Source organism: Nerophis ophidion, linkage group LG07 (assembly GCF_033978795.1).
Source record: "Nerophis ophidion isolate RoL-2023_Sa linkage group LG07, RoL_Noph_v1.0, whole genome shotgun sequence".
Classification (NCBI taxonomy): Eukaryota; Metazoa; Chordata; class Actinopteri; order Syngnathiformes; family Syngnathidae; genus Nerophis; species Nerophis ophidion.
The window spans coordinates 71,644,517-71,657,303 of record NC_084617.1 but is presented as its reverse complement, the minus strand read 5'-3'; the positions used below and the strand labels follow the sequence as shown (position 1 = coordinate 71,657,303).

The 12,787-nt window shown below is 43.3% G+C and overlaps 1 protein-coding gene across 1 annotated transcript; it reads left to right on the top strand.

The window, feature by feature from the left end:
* The first annotated feature begins 601 nt into the window (after nt 1–601).
* On the top strand, nt 602–12,017 carry neff1 (neuronal intermediate filament family member 1). Its single transcript, XM_061907061.1, has 4 exons — nt 602–1,385; nt 7,817–8,134; nt 8,211–8,335; nt 10,553–12,017. The coding sequence occupies exons 1-4, from the start codon at nt 654–656 to the stop codon at nt 10,884–10,886; spliced, it is 1,509 nt and encodes a 502-aa protein (XP_061763045.1). The 5' UTR covers nt 602–653; the 3' UTR covers nt 10,887–12,017.
* Nucleotides 12,018–12,787: the final 770 nt, after the last annotated feature.

The window sequence follows — 12,787 nt, the reverse complement described above, 5'->3', positions numbered from 1 at the left end:
CTTTATTATGGGGAACACATATTCGCCATTAATTAGTTGGTCATTAACATTAATGCCTTATTCTGCATGGCCTTTTTATACAAGCAGTAAGAGACTTCCCTCAATAACCTCAGAATTATTACTTATTAGTAACCTTTATATGTTCCCCTGGTGTCCAAATAGCTCTAAATGCGTTACTTTAATAAGTTCCGCAGACCAATCCCCACATCACATTGCAACTTTCAAGCGTGTGGTTGCGTTGTTGCAATGAACACTCTCCGTGACCACACTCTCAAGTTTGCACTCCACGACACAAAAAAAAAAAAAGTGTTGCAGAGGCGTGGGAGGGTGGGGGCAGACTGCAGCATCCTCGTGATCACGTGACCAGCGCATCCCGCAGAGGAGAGCGCGAATGTCGCCACGTTTGAAATCAAAATAGTTTCTTAGTCATGCGTGAAAAAGTGTTTAGTGTATGTGAAAGAAATAAAAAAAAGAGGTAGTGGAGGTTGTGTGTGTGTGTGTGTGTGTGTGTGTGTGTGTGTGTGTGTGTGTGTTTCTGCATGAGTTTGCAGGTTTCGTCCCATCTTCCCGGGCGATGCGCATGCGCGTTGCCTATAAAAGCACCTGTCCGGGACCCGGCGCGGAACTCTCCTTCCCGGCTCTTTCACGGCAGAATGAGTTACTCCGGCGACATGTACAGCAGCAGCAGCAGCAGCAGCTCCTACCGCAAGATCTTCGGCGACGCGCCGCGCTCGGGCCGCGCCAGTCTGGGCAGCCCGTCCCGGGTGCACTCCTCCGGCTACCGCAGCCGGACCTACGGCTCCCCGGCGGTGATGTCGTCCGGCGGCGGCTACCGCCGGAGCGCCGCGTCCGGGCGCCTCTTCTCCATGCCGGACCTGAGCCAGTCCACGGCGGTCACCAACGAGCTGAAGATCGTGCGCACCAACGAGAAGGAGCAGCTGCAGGGTCTGAACGACCGCTTCGTGTCGTTCATCGAGAAAGTGCACCAGCTGGAGCAGCAGAACAAGGTGCTGGAGGCGGAAGTGACGTCACTCCGCCAGCGCCACAGCGAGCCCTCGCGCCTCCACGAGCTCTACGAGCAGGAGATCCGCGAGCTGCGCGCGCGCGTGGAGGAGATGACGCACGAGAGGAGCCAGGCGCACCTGGACTGCGCGCAGGTGAGCGAGGCGCTGGAGCGCCTGCGCGACAAGCTGGACGAGGAGGCGCGGCTCCGCGAGGAGGCCGAGGGCGCCCTGAAGGCGTACCGCAAGGACGTGGACGACGCCACCCTGGCGCGCCTGGAGCTGGAGAAGAAGGTGGAGTCGCTGCTGGACGAGATCGCCTTCCTGCGGAAAGTCCACGAGGAGGAGCTGCAGGAGATGCAGTCGTCGCTGCAGGCCACGCAGGTACGGCAAGCATTTTGTGCAAAAATGTTTTTCATTTTTAAATAATCCATCCATCCATTTTTCTACCACTTATTCTCTTTTGGGGTGGCGGGGATACATTTAAAATTTTTTTTTTTTTTTTTTCAATTGTTTAAAAAAACTTAGAAATGTTTAGTTGTTTTTTTTAATTGTTTGGTAATTAATTTAAATTATTTTAATTTAAAAATAAATTTCCATCCATTTTCTACCGCTTATTCCCTTTCGGGGTCGCAGGGGGCGCTGGCGCCTATCTCAGCTACAATCGGGCGGAAGGCAGGGTACACCCTGGACAAGTCTCCAACTCATAAAAAGAAATTTATTTTTTAAAATTTCGTTTAGTATTTTTGGATTTAAAAACAAAAATGTAATTTTTTTAAATTTTTGTTCATATTTTTCAAAACATTTTTTGATTGTTTGTAATGATTTTGCATCGCACACCTCAGTGGAGTTCAAACATTTTTTTCGTTTGTATTTTTTCTTAATTTTTAAAAAATGTTTTGAAACATTTTTTAAAAATTGAAAAAAAAAATTAACAATGAAAAACACGTAATTACTATGTAATTATTTTCGTAATTGTTTTGTATTTTTTGAAATAATTTGTTTGATTTTTTATAAAAATGTTTAAAATTTGAAAAAATAAGCAATTGAAAAAATGGAATAATTTGGTAATTTTTTTTCGTAGTTGTTTTGTATTTTTTAAATATTTTGTTAAATTTTTTAAAAACATAAAAAAAAAATTAAATTTTGTTTAATTTTTCTGTATTTTTAAAAAATGTTTTACAAGTTTTTTCATTTTTGTCCTATTTTAAAAAAAAAAAAATTAAATTGTTTTTTATGCTTTTACATTGCACACCTCGGTGGAGTGCACTCACGTAATTTTTTTTTAATACGTTTTTTTTTATTTTTTTTTTATTCTTTCAATTGTTTTTCTTTATTTTTTTCATTTTTTTTAATTTTTTATTTTATTGAACAACAAATGCACACAAGAGTCAAGGCACTTTCAACACCAGCGAAACATGTCAAGGAAAGAAAACAAAAGCAATTACAGAGAGTATAAACTATCCATCCATCCATTTTTCTACCGCTTGTCCCTTTTGGGGTCGCGGGGGGCGCTGGTGCCTATTTCAGCTACAATCATGCGGAAATAGGACAAGTCGCCACCTCATCGCAGAGAGTGTAAACTAATCATGAATAATAATAATAAAAAATATGGGTAACACTTTAGTATGGGGAACATATTCACCATTAATACGATGCTTATTAAAGTAACAAAGACTTAAGTTAGAGTTATTTGGACACTAGGGGAACATATAAGGGTTTGGGTTACTAATAAGCAATAATTCTGAGGTTATTGAGGGAAGACTCTTAGTTAATGGCTTCCTGCTTGTATGCAGAATAAAGCATTAATAAGTACTTAATAATGACTAATTAAGAGCCAACATGTTACTAATTTGCATGTCAACAAGCAACTAATTAATGGTGGATATGTTCACCATACTAAAGTGTTAACAAAATATGAAAAAAAAGACAAAAAGAGCTACCTAAATCACTTTATATGTTTTTAACAAAAATATCAATTTAAGCGTGTTTCTACTCTTAATTATCCTCCAAGATTTTATTAATAATTGACAATTAGAGAATGCAGGGGGTGGAATTGCAAATTAAATGCACCATATGGAAACTGTGGTGTGTACGCAGGCTCCACCTAGTGGTGCACTAAAGAATCACGTAATAAATATTCAAACTCAGTGTTACCGTTCAAACTGTGTAATGTTAATATACTTGCTACTGTATTGTTCAATATGGTGCTACTTGAAGTGGTTTCTGGGGTGGTGGTTGGTGGAAAAAAAAGAACTGCTGCTCTATTTTATGTCATCGTTTTACTCGGTTTCTTCCCAGTTGTAGTCTTGTCCCCGCATCCTGCACCTTAGTCACGCACACCGGCTAATTTACGGCTCTGCAGTGCCACCCGAGACCCTCACAACTCGTGACAACTTTTTAATTCAACCAAGATTTCTGGGACTCATGAATAAAAAAAAAAAATAACAATGCGTTTTTTAAAATATTGCCAACAGACTAAAAACAATAAAATATGCTGATAAACTCCCTACAGCAGGGGTCACCAACGCAAGGTCGCCCGTAAGGACCGGATGAGTCGCCCGCCGGCCTGTTCTAAAAATAGCTCAAATAGCAGCACTTACCAGTGAGCTGCCTCTATTTTTTAAATTGTATTTATTTACTAGCAAGCTGGTCTCGCTTTGCTCGACATTTTTAATTCTAAGAGAGACTAAACTCAAATAGAATTTGAAAATCCAAGAAAATATTTTCAAGACTTGGTCTTCACTTGTTTGAATAAATTCATTTTTTTTTTTTTACTTTGCTTCTTATAACTTTCAGAAAGACAAATTTAGAGAAAAAATACAACCTTAATAAGAATTTTTCAACACATATACCTTTTTACCTTTTAAATTCCTTCCTCTTCTTTCCTGACAATTTAAATCAATGTTCAAGTATTTTTTATTATTATTGTAAAGAATAATAAATACATTTTAATTACATTTTTCATTTTAGCTTCTGTTTTTTCGACGACGAATATTTGTGATATATTTCTTCAAACTTATTATGATTAAAATTCCCCAAAAATATTCTAGCAAATCTATAAAATCTGTAGAATCAAATTTAAATCTTATTTCAAAGTCTTTTGAATTTCTTTTACAATTTTTGTTGCTGAAAATCTAGAAGAAATAATGATTTGTCTTTGTTAGAAATATAGCTTGGTCCAATTTGTTATATATTCTAACAAAGTGCAGATTGGATTTTAACCTATTTAAAACATGTCATCAAAATTCTAAAATTAATCTTAATCAGGAAAAATTAGTAATGATGTTCCATAAATTCTTTTTTTTAATTTTTTTCATAAAGATTCAAATGAGCTAGTTTTTCTCTTCATTTTTTTCGGTTGAATTTTGAATTTTAAAGAGTGGAAATTGAAGATAAACTATGTTTCAAAATTTAATTTTATTTTTTTTCATGTTTTCTCCTCTTTTAAACCGTTCAATTAAGTGATTTTTTCATCATTCATTCTCTACAAAAAACCTTCCGTAAAAGGAATGACAGACAGAAATACCCATTTTTTTAATATATATGGATTTATTTATTAAAGGTAAATTAAGCAAATTGGGTATTTCTGGCAATTTATTTAAGTGTGTATCAAACTGGTAGCCCTTGGCATTAATCAGTACCCAAGAAGTAGCTCTTGCTTTCAAAAAGGTTGGTGACCCCTGCCCTTGAGGCCGTGTCCTCTGCAGTGGACATTTGCATTATGTCCTCCAATTTTTTTTTTTTTTTAGAAGTCCTACCAAATTACAGGACACAATATCAAAGTCCTGCATGTCCACTGCAGAGGACGCTCTCAGAAAAAATACAGGTGACAAAGTATTGTTAGTTTATTGTTTGTTTCTATTTTGGTGCCACAAGCCAATTCTAAAACAAGCTGCACAAAAAAAGACAACACGCTCACTGGTAAAGTTAAATTTGCTGCTATTTAAAGGCCGGTGAGGCATCACTGTCGTGTTGATTAGGTAGCATGAAGGTGCGGGGTGGGGGCAGAGCGGGGAGAAATGCGCAGAAAAAAGGGTGTGGCCTTCCCGGGGGACAGCAGTCATGCGGACCCACCTCTTGACTTTCACTCCACGCTTGAATTTTCGAACATAATCCTAAACAGTCTTGTGAATTTACCAAACTGACAAAAAAAAAAAACAGTTGAAGCCGTAAACTGGTTAGATTGCATGACAAAGCAAAGTCGGGGTGATGCATAGAAGTGGAATCAATGCATGAGGAGGGACGGTTGCCAGGTAGATTTCTCCAGGGGTTTTTGGCGGCTTCCTCGCAGAGAGTTTTACTGCCGTGTAAGCAATTGACAGGGCGGCGAAAGAAGCCCGAGTCAGCGGTTTTCAGGCGTGCAGCAGTGGCACGCACTCATTTGCACATCCTGCTCAATTCAGTCCTTTCAATGACATTGGAGAAGAAGGTATTTTAAAAAAATACTTAAAACTACAAGGTCAATATGCAATATGAAGGTGTTCTGTTTCCTTCATGCAATGTAATCCACAGAAAGATATGAGATCTGCAAAGCGAAGGGAGCTTTTCTTTAAAACTGTTTTACGACCTGTTTCTTTGAATTGATCTGTAACCAAAGGCGAGGGCTGTTTATGACCCCCGTCCCTTAGAAACAGCTGTTGCCATGTAATCAGGGAGGCGCACAGTCTTTCGTCAGGAGCGTAATGACGCTGTACATGGGGGACGGCGTGGCAAAGTTGGTAGAGGGTTACTGGTTCAATCCCCACCTTCTGCCATCCTAGTCATGTCCGTTGCGTCCTTGGGCAAGGCACTTTGCCCGCCTGCTCCCAGTGCCACCCACACTGGTTTAAAATATCAGATATTGGGTTTCACTATGTAAAGCGCCTTGAGTCACTAGAGCAGGGGTCGGGAACCTTTTCGGCTGAGAGAGCCATGAAAGCCAAAGATTTGAAAATGTATTTCCGTGAGAGCCATATCATATTTTTTTAACACCGAATACAACTAAATGCATGCATTTTTAATTGATAACAACATTTTTAGAGTACAATAAGTCTCCTATTATTTTTAATAACATTTTTATTCTGAAGCTAACCGGTAATAAATAGAACACTTCTTACCAATAATGTGACGTCTTGAACAGGTGCGGTAGGAAATGGATGGATGGATTCAAATGCATGAGAATGTTTTGTATATTTTAAGGTTATTTTTAACACTGTGATTACCAGCAAAAGTATTCCTTACTTATTGTGTTAAGCAATGTCCGCTAAGATGTATCTGAGAGCCAGATGCAGTTTTCAAAAGAGCCACAGGTTCCCTACCCCTGCACTAGAGAAAAAGCGCTATATAAATATAGTTCACTTCACTTCACTTTACCCTTGCTCCTGATGGGTCCTGGTGAGCAGCTTGCATTGTAGCTCCCTCCGTCAGTGTGTGAATGGGTGAATGTGGAAATGTTTTCAAAGTGCTTTTCTACCCCCTTGAAAAGGGGGTAGAAAAGCGCTATACAAGTACAACCCATTTACCATTTACAAGGGTACAGATGTACGGGTTTCTCCCTCATTGAGCCAAATTTAATTCTGTCTCTGTTTAATTCCTTGCTTCTTGTCTTGTTTAATAGATGTTGTCAGTGTTTGAACCTAACATTTTCTACAGTATTACAGTAAAGGGCTATATAAGTAAACATTGATTGATTGATTGATATGTGAATTGTGAGTTGTGAATTATATTTATATAGCGCTTTTCTCTAGTGACTCAAAGCGCTTTACATAGTGAAACCCAATATCTAAGTTACATTTAAACCAGTGTGGGTGGCACTGGGAGCTGGTGGGTAAAGTGTCTTGCCCAAGGACACAACGGCAGTGACTAGGATGGCGGAAGCGGGAATTGAACCTGCAACCCTCAAGTTTCTGGCACGGCCACTCTACCAACGGAGCTATACCGCTGTAACAGGTGCAGAATAAAATATCAAGCAATCAATCAATGTTTACTTATATAGCCCTAAATCACTAGTGTCTCAAAGGGCTGCACAAACCACCACGACATCCTCGGTAGGCCCACATAAGGGCAAGGAAAACTCACACCCAGTGGGACGTCGGTGACAATGATGACTATGAGAACCTTGGAGAGGAGGAAAGCAATGGATGTCGAGCGGGTCTAACATGATACTGTGAAAGTTCAATCCATAATGGATCCAACACAGTCGCGAGAGTCCAGTCCAAAGCGGATCCAACACAGCAGCGAGAGTCCTGTTCACAGCGGAGCCAGCAGGAAACCATCCCAAGCGGAGGCGGATCAGCAGCGCAGAGATGTCCCCAGCCGATACACAGGCAAGCAGTACATGGCCACCGGATCGGACCGGACCCCCTTCACAAGGGGGAGTGGGACATAGAAGAAAAAGAAAAGAAACGGCAGATCAACTGGTCTAAAAAGGGAGTCTATTTAAAGGCTAGAGTATACAAATGAGTTTTAAGGTGAGACTTAAATGCCTCTACTGAGGTGGCATCTGGAACTGTTACCAGGAGGGCATTCCAGAGTACTGGAGTCCGAAAAGAAAAAGCTCTATAGCCCGCAGACTTTTTTTGGGCTTTGGGAATCACTAATAAATAGAGAGTAGATCCATCCAAAAATATATATTATAAACAAAGAGAGGTAGCTAACATAGAAGCGGTCGTGTAGTAGGACTTAGCTGCTAAAATGTTTGTCTCTCAAGTTTTGAACGGAGCGGGGGGGCCAGCACGGTGTCATTCCCGGGCCGGATTTGGCCCCCCCGGCCGCCAGTTGAATAGCCCTGCTTTAAACCAAACTAAAGTACACTGTAACCCTCTGATGTCCAGGTGTCCGTGGAGATGGACATGAGCCAACCGGACCTGGCGGCGGCCCTGAAGGACATCCGGGCCCAATATGAGAACCTGTCATGCAGGAACCAGGCCCAGGCAGAGGAGTGGTACCGCTCCAAGTTCGCAACCGTGACGGAGGCCGCGGCTCGCAACCAGGACGCCATCAAGCACTCAAAGGAGGAATTGACCGAGTACCGCCGGCAGGTGCAAGCCCGCACCTTGGAGATCGAGGCCCTGCGGGGCCACAACGAGGCCCTGGAGAGGCAGATCGCTGAGATGGAGGACCGCCACAACGGCGAAGTCGGAGACATGCAGGTATGTGAGCGCGTCGCACCAAACCCCACCGCTCCGCTGAGCGGACCACCCGTGTTAAAGGTTTGTGTGCTTCTAGGACACTATTGAGCAGCTGGAGGCGGCGCTGCGCAGCACCAAAGGAGAAATGTCTCGCCACCTGCGGGAGTACCAGGATCTGCTCAATGTCAAGATGGCTCTGGACATTGAAATTGCCGCTTACAGGTTTGCAACAACACAGATAACGTATTTTTTTTTCAGATTGTAAGTCGCACCGGCCAGAAATGCATTATAAAGAAGGAAAAAAAAACATATCCCGTATTTCCTTGAATAGCCGCCGGGGCGCTAATTAATTTAAAACCTCTTCTCACTCCTGCGCTTATTCAAGGCATGCGGTTAAAGTAAGCAGGCGCTAATATTTTTAAAACCTCTTCTCACCCCTGTGCTTACCAATGGCATGCAGTAAAAAAGTTGAGTGTGATAAAAAAACATATATATAAAAAATTCTTTTGCGGCCGCGTCCCGGTGGTTGGGGACCACCATCACACAATGCTATCTCCGTGCCGGCCGGACGCATGCATTTCGCTGCCTCACATACGAGATTGCAATGCATACTTGGTCAACACCCATACCTTCTACACTGATGGTTGTGATATAAACAACTTTAACACTCTTACTAATATGTGCCACACTCTGCGAACCCACACCAAACACATTTCTGGAAAACATCGGCTCTGTAACACATTATAAACGCAACATAAGAATTACCCACAACGCCATCCATCCATGACTCTTGGCTATATTATACACCCCGCTAGCACCAAGCCCCCCCCATTTACCGTAAAAGGTTGTAAAAAACAATCAAACAAACAAACCGTATTTTACAGTAAAATGTTGCGAATGCAAAGTTTTTGTTGTGAATTCGACAGTCTACTTAAAACAATGTATATAGTTAATAATGAAATCCAGAAGCAAATCCATACATTATTCACTGTTACAAGCATACTTGCCAACCTTGAGACCTCCGAATTCAGGAGATGGGGGGGGGGTTGGTGGTAGCTGGGGTGTATATTGTAGCGTGCCAGAAGAGTTAGTGCTGCAAGGGGTTCTGGGTATTTGTTCTGTTGTGTTTATGTTGTGTTACGGTGCGGATGTTCTCCCGATATGTTGAGGTGGGCGGGGTTGGAGGGCGGGGGGTTGGCAGTAGGGGGTGTGTATATTGTAGTGTGCCGGAAGAGTTAGTGCTGCAAGGGCTTCTAGGTATTTGTTCTGTTGTGTTTGTTGTGTTACGGTAAAGATGTTCTCCCGAGATGTTGAGGTGGGTCGGGTTGGAGGGGGGGTTTGGCAGTAGCGGGGTGTATATTGTAGCGTGCCGTAAAAGTTAGTGCTGCAAGGGGTTCTGGGTATTTGTTCTGTTGTGTTTATGTTGTGTTAGGGTGCTGATGTTCTCCCGAGATGTTGAGGTGGGTCGGGTTGGAGGGGGGGTTTGGCAGTAGCGGGGTGTATATTGTAGCGTTCCGTAAAAGTTAGTGCTGCAAGGGGTTCTGGGTATTTGTTCTGTTCTGTTTATGTTGAGTTACGGTGCCGATGTTCTCCCGAAATGTTGAGGTGGGTGGGGTTGGAGGGGGGTTTTGGCGGTAGCGGGGTGTATATTGTAGCGTTCCGTAAAAGTTAGTGCTGCAAGGGGTTCTGGGTATTTGTTCTGTTCTGTTTATGTTGAGTTACGGTGCCGATGTTCTCCCGAAATGTTGAGGTAAGTGGGGTTGGAGGGGGGTTTTGGCGGTAGCGGGGTGTATATTGTAGCGTTCCGTAAAAGTTAGTGCTGCAAGGGGTTCTGGGTATTTGTTCTGTTCTGTTTATGTTGAGTTACGGTGCCGATGTTCTCCCGAAATGTTGAGGTGGGCGGGGTTGGAGGTGGGGGGGAAGATTAGTGGTAGCGGGGGTGTATATTGTAGCGTGCCGGAAGAGTTAGTGGTTTCTGGGTTTTTGTTCTGTTGTGTTTATGTTGAGTTACGGTGCGGATGTTCTCCCGAAATGTTGAGGTGGGCGGGGTTGGAGGGTAGGGGGGGGTTTGGTGGTAGCGGGCGTGTATATTGTAGCGTGCCGGAAGAGTTAGTGCTGCAAGGGCTTCTGGGTATTCGTTCTGTTGTGTTACGGTGCGGATGTTTTCCCGAAATGTGTTTGTCATTATTGTTTGGTGTGGGTTCACAGTGTGGCGCATATTTTTAACAGTGTTAAAGTTGTTTTTGCGGCCACCCTCAGTGTGACCTGTATGGCTGTTGACCAAGTATGCATTGCATTCACTAATGTGAGTGTGTAAGCGGCATACATTACATGACTGTGCCGGTACGTTGTTTGTCTGGAGGGAATGGGTGAATGGGTGAATGTGGAAATAGTGTCAAGTATAACCCATTTACCATTTACCTATCCTCGCCTTTCTAGGAAGCTGCTGGAAGGCGAGGAATGCCGCCTGAGCACCGTTGGCGGCGCCATGGTCCAGTCCGGTTACCCGGGCTTCTCCTACATGTCGTCCCGCACCTACTCCATGGGCGCCTACAGGAAGTCCAAACCGGAGGAGGAGGAGGAAGAGGAGGAAGACAAGGAGGAGGAGGACGACGAGGGGGAGGACGAAGACGAGGGCGTGGACCAGGAGGGAGGTGACGGTGAGGAAGAGGAAGAAGACGAGGAGGAAGAGAAGAAGAAGCCTAAAGAGAAGGATGAGAAGGAGAAGGAGAAGGAGAAGAAAAGCCCAATTGAGAAGACCAGCAAGAACTAAAGTGCTTATGTAGCTTCACCAGCATCACCACTCTTCATTGTTCATGCGTGTATAACATGGTTGCATCATCCACACACACACACACACACACACACACACACACACACTGAATCAGCGGAAAAGGTTCGATCCAGGGGTGTCAAACACATTTCACGGAGCAAAATCTATTCCCAAGTGGGCCGGAATGGTAAAATCATGGCATGATAACTGAAAAATAAAGACAACTCCAGGTTGTTTTTCTTTGTTTTTACTTTGGCCAAAAATACAACAAGTGCATTCTGAAAATGTACAAATCACAAAACAATCCTCTGGACGAAACACTTCAAGTTTGTTGAAGTTTGGACTTTGGTCTCAGTGTATCTGCAAAGCCGGGGATTAAACTTTAACTCACAGTCTTTCTGGCATTGAACAAAAAAACAGGTAAACTCTTCGAGGTATCAAATAGCTGTGGGATTGATAGGTGGACATGACCAAGGCATACTTGCCAACCCTCCCCGATTTTCCTGGGAGATTCCCGAATTTCTGTGCCACTCTCGAAAATCTCCCGGAGCAACCATTCTCCTGAATTTCTCCCGATTTCCACCCGGTCAACAATATTGGGGGCGTGCCTTAAAGGCACTGCCTTTAGCGTCCTCTCTCACCCGAAAAGTAGACTATTATATATGTCTCCGTTATCCATAGGTTTATCGATGCTGACACAATTTCCCTGCGCTTGTTGAGGGATGACAGGTCAGGGTGGTATATAATAAACAGTTTCTCTTTTAAGTTGCAAGGTGTGCTGGATGCAAGAATTTGCCATGTTATTGAATATCCAACATTATTGTCTTTGAGGTTCCAAATGCGCTTGCTGAGTTCTGTAGAATTCCGCAGGCTCTGGTTTCTAAAAGAAGCCTTGTGACTGTTTATTATAAACCACCCAGACCTGGCATCCCTCAACAAGCGCATTGAAATTGTATCAGCATGCCGTCACGGAAGGAAACACCTCCTAGGTAACACATGAGCCAATCACCACGCCCCTACGCCTGCCTGTACCCACCCACTCTGTGCCCTATAAAAACCATGGTATGTGGATGCTTCCATTAAAATCTCCTGATGATTGAGGGAACCCCTCATGAAACAGTTCTGTAGAGATGAAGTAGTCTTGTCATTTTTTCCCACATATATATACATATATATATATATATATATCCATTTCCTACCGCTTATTTCCTTTAGGGGGTTGCGGGGGGCACTGGCGCATATCTCAGCTACAATCGGGCGGAAGGCGGCGTACACCCTGGACAAGTCGCCACCATATATATATATATATATATATATATACTTGAAAAGATATACACCCCCCCGCTACCACACCTCAACACCCCCCCCCCATCTCCCGAATTCAGAGGTCTCAAGGTTGGCAAGTATGGTCATGGCCACCTATCCATCCAATGCTAACTCAACAAACCGTAAGAAACGGCGTTAAAAACTATTCCAAAAGGGTTAAGTTCACTTTCCTGGTGTTTGACGGAGACATTTTGGGGCAAGGAGGCTTGCCAAATGACGACGAGTTCGAAACGGAACCCGTAAAGCGGCAGGTTTTTAAAGTTTCATGTTGGTCGAGGAGGAGGAGGAGCCACAGTCACCCTTTACTGTGAATAAACTTGCCTAACAGAATTGCTATTGTGACATCCAGTGGACACATTTGGAACAGCAGTTTGTTTTGTTCCAAAACCAATGATTGTCACACACACACGAGGTGTGGCGAATTTATTCTCAGCATTTGACCCGTCACCCTTGATCACCCCCTGGGAGGTGAGGGGAGCAGTGAGCAGCAGCAGTGGCCACGCCCGGGAATTATTTTTGGGTGATTTAACCCCCAATTCCAACCCTTGATGCTGAGTTTCAAACTGGGATGTGAT

Coding starts and splice junctions, on each gene's coding strand:
- neff1 (XM_061907061.1), top strand. CDS start 654: ATGAGTTACTCCGGCGACATGTACAGCAGCAGCAGCAGCAGCAGCTCC. Junction 1,386..7,816: donor CGTCGCTGCAGGCCACGCAG/GTACGGCAAGCA, acceptor TCTGATGTCCAG/GTGTCCGTGGAGATGGACAT. Junction 8,135..8,210: donor GCGAAGTCGGAGACATGCAG/GTATGTGAGCGC, acceptor GTGTGCTTCTAG/GACACTATTGAGCAGCTGGA.